Source organism: Oncorhynchus keta, chromosome 12, assembly GCF_023373465.1.
Source record: "Oncorhynchus keta strain PuntledgeMale-10-30-2019 chromosome 12, Oket_V2, whole genome shotgun sequence".
Classification (NCBI taxonomy): Eukaryota; Metazoa; Chordata; class Actinopteri; order Salmoniformes; family Salmonidae; genus Oncorhynchus; species Oncorhynchus keta.
The window spans coordinates 38,912,017-38,919,050 of NC_068432.1; the positions used below are offsets into that span (position 1 = coordinate 38,912,017).

Below are 7,034 nucleotides of genomic sequence, written 5' to 3' on the forward strand. Positions count from 1 at the left end.
CCAGATAGATAGATAGACATTAAATACAACACCTGGTCATTTACACAGTACTATACCTCCAGATAGATAGATAGACATTAAATACAACACCTGGTCATGTACACAGTACTATACCTCCAGATAGATAGATAGACATTAAATACAACACCTGGTCATTTACACAGTACTATACCTCCAGATAGATAGATAGACATTAACTACAACACCTGGTCATTTACACAGTACTATACCTCCAGATAGATAGATAGACATTAAATACAACACCTGGTCATTTACACAGTACTATACCTCCAGATAGATAGATAGACATTAAATACAACACCTGGTCATTTACACAGTACTATACATCCAGATAGATAGATAGGCATTAACTACAACACCTGGTCATTTACACAGTACTATACCTCCAGATAGATAGATAGACATTAAATGCAACACCTGGTCATTTACACAGTACTATACCTCCAGATAGATAGATAGACATTAACTACAACACCTGGTCATTTACACAGTACTATACATCCAGATAGATAGATAGACATTAACTACAACACCTGGTCATTTACACAGTACTATACCTCCAGATAGATAGATAGACATTAAATACAACACCTGGTCATTTACACAGTACTATACCTCCAGATAGATAGATAGACATTAACTACAACACCTGGTCATTTACACAGTACTATACATCCAGATAGATAGATAGGCATTAAATACAACACCTGGTCATTTACACAGTACTATACCTCCAGATAGATAGATAGACATTAACTACAACACCTGGTCATTTACACAGTACTATACATCCAGATAGATAGATAGACATTAAATACATTAGAGACCATTTCAATTATGAACTCTTCTCCTCTCCTCATTTTAATATATACCAAGGTAAATCATTGTTTACTGAAGATTATACACTGATCTCTCTCCCCCTCTCTCTCTCTTCTCTCATGTGTCTGTCTCCTATTATCACTTGGTGTGAGAGAAAGAGATAGATTGTGTGTGTGTGATTCAAGGCTAGTAGCCTTTATGTGAATCGCCAGTGTTCGACTTGGGCAGGAGCTCACTGGAGCTGAGTAGCAGCACTTCACATTTTCTACTGCTTGAGCTCCTGTTCCTCTTCAAGAATATTACCTCAAAAGTATTGTGCAACTAAAATGTAAACAGTACCGGCACCTATTTCAGTCCAAGTCAAGCACAGCGAATCGCCATGTATGGACGGCACTGGACTGGACTTCTGGCAGAACACAAAGACAATACATGACACAACCCCCATGCCATGATCCAATGTTTAATTGTGCATTGCAAGTCAACGTGTAGCCTATATGAGCATCCAGAAAGAAGCCCTAAGTCCCTTACCTTCTTCCGGGGCTGCCATTTCATCATATTTGTAAACCAGAAAAGTCCAGCATCAAAGTGTTAATCAGCTTGTGGATGGGAACTGGAAGTCAGTCATCATACTGCCCTCCGAGCCTCAGGGCTCAGTGCTGCCGCCTAAACCCTCTCCGTCCAGCAGAGGACTGGGCTCACACTGGGGGAGTGACAGACACCTGGGGTTTCCGTTAAAGCAGGCGTTAGTTAAAACGTTAATCGAGGTCAGTCTACGGGTGAGAGAGAGAAAACGTATTCTTCGGCAGAAACAGCCTATAGTTGTACACGGGACAATCGGTGGGTAGTCTGGGTGGTTGCTGAGTGGATGGATGTAGCACGTAGGTGCGACCACAACCCTGTAATAATGCCATAGGCTACGTCTCGCAGTCAAGATTCACCTCTCCCTGGCTGCAAAACTTGCAACGCATAATTCCAACAGAAGGGAGTAAATCCACAAAATAACTCCAGACAACAGCGTGAGGTAGCCTATACAAAGAAAAACAGAGAGAGAGAGAAAGAAGAGAGCCCGTCACCGCGTGAGTAAAACAATTAACTTTTTTTTAAATCCATGGAATGTCATTCCGAATATGGGTAGCTGGAATAAGAGGGCTCAATAGCCTAACCAAGAGATCTAGAGACTTGAATAGTGTACGGGAATGAATTTCCCCAGCGCGCGCTCTCCACTCTTCAACACCACTATGTGTGTGCGAGATTGAGTGAGAGCCAGATCGCATTCCACAGGGTCATAGAGCCGTCCTAATTCGGCTATCTATCAATGCGCAGGTTCCATTGTCAACCTTTTTTCTTCCTCGTTTTCTCTTCCATACAATGTATGACATGAGCCAGTTCCCGAGTTTTAGTCTCTGCACTGCTTTCTAAAACGGTCACGTCTCCATCCCTGCCTTAGCATGATGACCAAACCAAATAAGAGATTGCAGACATTTTCCATACACACAAAAAGCATATTTCTCTCAAATTGTGTGCACACATTTATTTACCTCCCTGTGAGTAATCACTCTCCTTTGCCAAGATAATCAATCCACCTGACAGGTATGGCATATCAAGAAGCTCATTAAACAACACAGGTGTACCTTGTGCTGGGACAATAAAAGGCCAATCTAAAATGTGCAGTTTTGTCACACAACACAACGCCACAGACTTCTCAAGTTTGAGAGAGCATTCAATTGGCATGCTGACTGCAGGAATGTTGACTGCAGGACCTCCACATCTGGCTTCTTCACCTGCGAGATCGTCTGAGACCAGCCACTCGGACCGCGGATGAAACTGTGGGTTTCCACAACCAAAGAATTTCTGCACAAACTGTTAGAAACAGTCTCCGATAATCTGCATGCTTGTCGTTCTCACCAGGGTCTTGAGCGGACTCTAGTTCAGCGTTGTAACCAACTTCAGTGGGCACCTTTGATGGCCACTGGCACGCTGGAGAAGTGTGCTCTTCATGGATGAATCCCAGTTTCAACTGTACCGGGCAGATGGCAGACAGTGTGTATAGCTTGTGTGTAAATCACCGCCCCCAGGTGGTGAGGGTAGGTAACAACATCTCCATCCCGCTGATCCTCAACACTGGGGCCCCATAAGGGTGCGTTCTCAGCCCTCTCCTGTACTCCCTGACTGCGTGGCCATGCACGCTTCCAACTCAATCATCAAGTTTGCACACGACACGACACTCCGGGCAGCCGAGCGGAAATGGAGGAAAACTCGCCTCCCTGCGGACCTGGCATCCTTTCACTCCCTCCTCTCTACATTTTCCTCCTCTGTCTCTGCTGCTAAAGCCACTTTCTACCACTCTAAATTCCAAGCATCTGCCTCTAACCCTAGGAAGCTCTTTGCCACCTCCTCCTCCCTCCTGAATCCTCCCCCCTCCTCCCTCTCTGCAGATGACTTCGTCAACCATTTTGAAAAGAAGGTCGACGACATCCGATCCTCGTTTGCTAAGTCAAACGACACCGCTGGTTCTGCTCACACTGCCCTACCCTGTGCTCTGACCTCTTTCTCCCCCTCTCTCCAGATGAAATCTCGCGTCTTGTGACGTCCGGCCGCCCAACAACCTGCCCGCTTGACCCTATCCCCTCCTCTCTTCTCCAGACCATTTCCGGAGACCTTCTCCCTTACCTCACCTCGCTCATCAACTCATCCCTGACCGCTGGCTACGTACGTCCCTTCCGTCTTCAAGAGAGCGAGAGTTGCACCCCTCCTGAAAAAACCTACACTCGATCCCTCCGATGTCAACAACTACAGACCAGTATCCCTTCTCTCTTTTCTCTCCAAAACTCTTGAACGTGCCGTCCTTGGCCAGCTCTCCCGCTATCTCTCTCAGAATGACCTTCTTGATCCAAATCAGTCAGGTTTCAAGACTAGTCATTCAACTGAGACTGCTCTTCTCTGTATCACGGAGGCGCTCCGCACTGCTAAAGCTAACTCTCTCTCCTCTGCTCTCATCCTTCTAGACCTATCGGCTGCCTTCGATACTGTGAACCATCAGATCCTCCTCTCCACCCTCTCCGAGTTGGGCATCTCCGGCGCGGCCCACGCTTGGATTGCGTCCTACCTGACAGGTCGCTCCTACCAGGTGGCGTGGCGAGAATCTGTCTCCTCACCACGCGCTCTCACCACTGGTGTCCCCCAGGGCTCTGTTCTAGGCCCTCTCCTATTCTCGCTATACACCAAGTCACTTGGCTCTGTCATAACCTCACATGGTCTCTCCTATCATTGCTATGCAGACGACACACAATTAATCTTCCTTTCCCCCTTCTGATGACCAGGTGGCGAATCGCATCTCTGCATGTCTGGCAGACATATCAGTGTGGATGACGGATCACCACCTCAAGCTGAACCTCGGCAAGACGGAGCTGCTCTTCCTCCCGGGAAGGACTGCCCGTTCCATGATCTCGCCATCACGGTTGACAACTCCATTGTGTCCTCCTCCCAGAGCGCTAAGAACCTTGGCGTGATCCTGGACAACACCCTGTCGTTCTCAACTAACATCAAGGCGGTGGCCCGTTCCTGTAGGTTCATGCTCTACAACATCCGCAGAGTACGACCCTGCCTCTCACAGGAAGCGGCGCAGGTCCTAATCCAGGCACTTGTCATCTCCCGTCTGGATTACTGCAACTCGCTGTTGGCTGGGCTCCCTGCCTGTGCCATTAAACCCCTACAACTCATCCAGAACGCCGCAGCCCGTCTGGTGTTCAACCTTCCCAAGTTCTCTCACGTCACCCCGCTCCTCCGCTCTCTCCACTGGCTTCCAGTTGAAGCTCGCATCCGCTACAAGACCATGGTGCTTGCCTACGGAGCTGTGAGGGGAACGGCACCTCAGTACCTCCAGGCTCTGATCAGGCCCTACACCCAAACAAGGGCACTGCGTTCATCCACCTCTGGCCTGCTCGCCTCCCTACCACTGAGGAAGTACAGTTCCCGCTCAGCCCAGTCAAAACTGTTCGCTGCTCTGGCCCCCAATGGTGGAACAAACTCCCTCACGACGCCAGGACAGCGGAGTCAATCACCACCTTCCGGAGACACCTGAAACCCCACCTCTTTAAGGAATACCTAGGATAGGATAAAGTAATCCTTCTCACCCCCCTTAAAAGATTTAGATGCACTATTGTAAAGTGGCTGTTCCACTGGATGTCATAAGGTGAATGCACCAATTTGTAAGTCGCTCTGGATAAGAGCGTCTGCTAAATGACTTAAATGTAAATGTAAATGTAAGCTTGATTACCAACAACGACGAGATGGCCTACAGGGAGGAGGTGAGGGCCCTCGGAGTGTGGTGTCAGGAAAATAACCTCACACTCAATGTCAACAATACAAAGGAGATGATTGTGGACTTCAGGAAACAGCAAAGGGAGCAGTCCCCTATCCACATTGACGGAACAGTAGTGGAGAAAGTGGGAAGTTTTAAGTTCCTCTGCGTACACATCACGGACCAACTGAGATGGTCCATCCACACAGACAGCGTGGTGAAGAAGGTGCAGCAGCAGGTGCATCAAAACTGGGACCGAGAGACTGAAAAACAGCTCTATCTCAAGGCCATCAGACTGTTAAACAGCCATCACTAAAATTGATGTAATAAATGTATCACTAGCCACTTTAAACAATTCCACTTTATATAATGTTTACATACCCTACATTACTCATCTCATATGTATATACTGTACTCTATACCATCCACTGCATCTTGTTTACATACCCTACATTTCTCATCTCATATGTATATACTGTACTCTATACCATCTACTGCATCTTGCCTATGCCGTTCGGCCATCACTCATTCATATATTTTTATGTACATATTCTTATTCATTCCTTCACACTTGTGTGTATAAGTTAGTTGTGAAATTGTTAGGTTAGATAACTTGTTAGATATTACTGCATGGTCGGAACTAGAAGCACGAGCATTTCGCTACACTCGCATTAACATCTGCTAACCATGTGTATGTGACCATTAACATCTGCTAACCATGTGCATGTTACCATTAACATCTGCTAACCATGTGTATGTGACCATTAACATCTGCTAACCATGTGTATGTGACCATTAACATCTGCTAACCATGTGTATGTGACCATTAACATCTGCTAACCATGTGTATGTGACCATTAACATCTGCTAACCATGTGTATGTGACCATTAACATCTGCTAACCATGTGTATGTGACCATTAACATCTGCTAACCATGTGTATGTGACCATTAACATCTGCTAACCATGTGTATGTGACCATTAACATCTGCTAACCATGTGTATGTGACCATTAACATCTGCTAACCATGTGTATGTGACCATTAACATCTGCTAACCATGTGTATGTGACCATTAACATCTGCTAACCATGTGTATGTGACCATTAACATCTGCTAACCATGTGTATGTGACCATTAACATCTGCTAACCATGTGTATGTGACCATTAACATCTGCTAACCATGTGTATGTGACCATTAACATCTGCTAACCATGTGTATGTGACCATTAACATCTGCTAACCATGTGTATGTGACCATTAACATCTGCTAACCATGTGTATGTGACCATTAACATCTGCTAACCATGTGTATGTGACCATTAACATCTGCTAACCATGTGTATGTGACCATTAACATCTGCTAACCATGTGTATGTGACCATTAACATCTGCTAACCATGTGTATGTGACCATTAACATCTGCTAACCATGTGACCATTAACATCTGCTAACCATGTGACCATTAACATCTGCTAACCATGTGTATGTGACCATTAACATCTGCTAACCATGTGACCATTAACATCTGCTAACCATGTGACCATTAACATCTGCTAACCATGTGTATGTGACCATTAACATCTGCTAACCATGTGTATGTGACCATTAACATCTGCTAACCATGTGTATGTGACCATTAACATCTGCTAACCATGTGTATGTGACCATTAACATCTGCTAACCATGTGTATGTGACCATTAACATCTGCTAACCATGTGACCATTAACATCTGCTAACCATGTGACCATTAACATCTGCTAACCATGTGACCATTAACATCTGCTAACCATGTGTATGTGACCATTAACATCTGCTAACCATGTGACCATTAACATCTGCTAACCATGTGTATGTGACCATTAACATCTGCTAACCATGTGTATGTGACCA

At 45.6% G+C, this 7,034-nt stretch overlaps 1 protein-coding gene and 1 long non-coding RNA gene across 7 annotated transcripts in view; both read right to left on the reverse strand.

Annotated features, from left to right (window-relative positions):
* LOC127906362 (uncharacterized) overlaps positions 1-1,360 on the reverse strand; it is a 2,289-nt gene extending 929 nt beyond the window's left edge. The window contains exons 1-3 of one of the 2 annotated variants that reach the window (XR_008060980.1): positions 671-1,360; positions 463-612; positions 33-114 (exon numbers count right to left, since the gene is read on the reverse strand). This is a non-coding gene — a long non-coding RNA (uncharacterized LOC127906362). Of the gene's footprint in view, positions 1-32; positions 115-462; positions 613-636 lie in introns of both variants that reach the window. The other variant, XR_008060981.1, reaches the window with a different exon arrangement.
* Positions 1-7,034, reverse strand: part of LOC118391605 (tetratricopeptide repeat protein 28-like) — a 135,646-nt gene that overhangs the window by 81,162 nt on the left and 47,450 nt on the right. Inside the window, exon 1 of one of the 5 annotated variants that reach the window (XM_052458218.1) lies at positions 1,369-2,141. The exons of the other annotated variants lie outside the window; for them this stretch is intronic. Within the exon in view, the coding sequence (XP_052314178.1) occupies positions 1,369-1,395 (27 nt within the window). The 5' untranslated portion in view covers positions 1,396-2,141. Of the gene's footprint in view, positions 1-1,368; positions 2,142-7,034 lie in introns of those variants that run through there. 5 annotated transcript variants of the gene reach the window in all.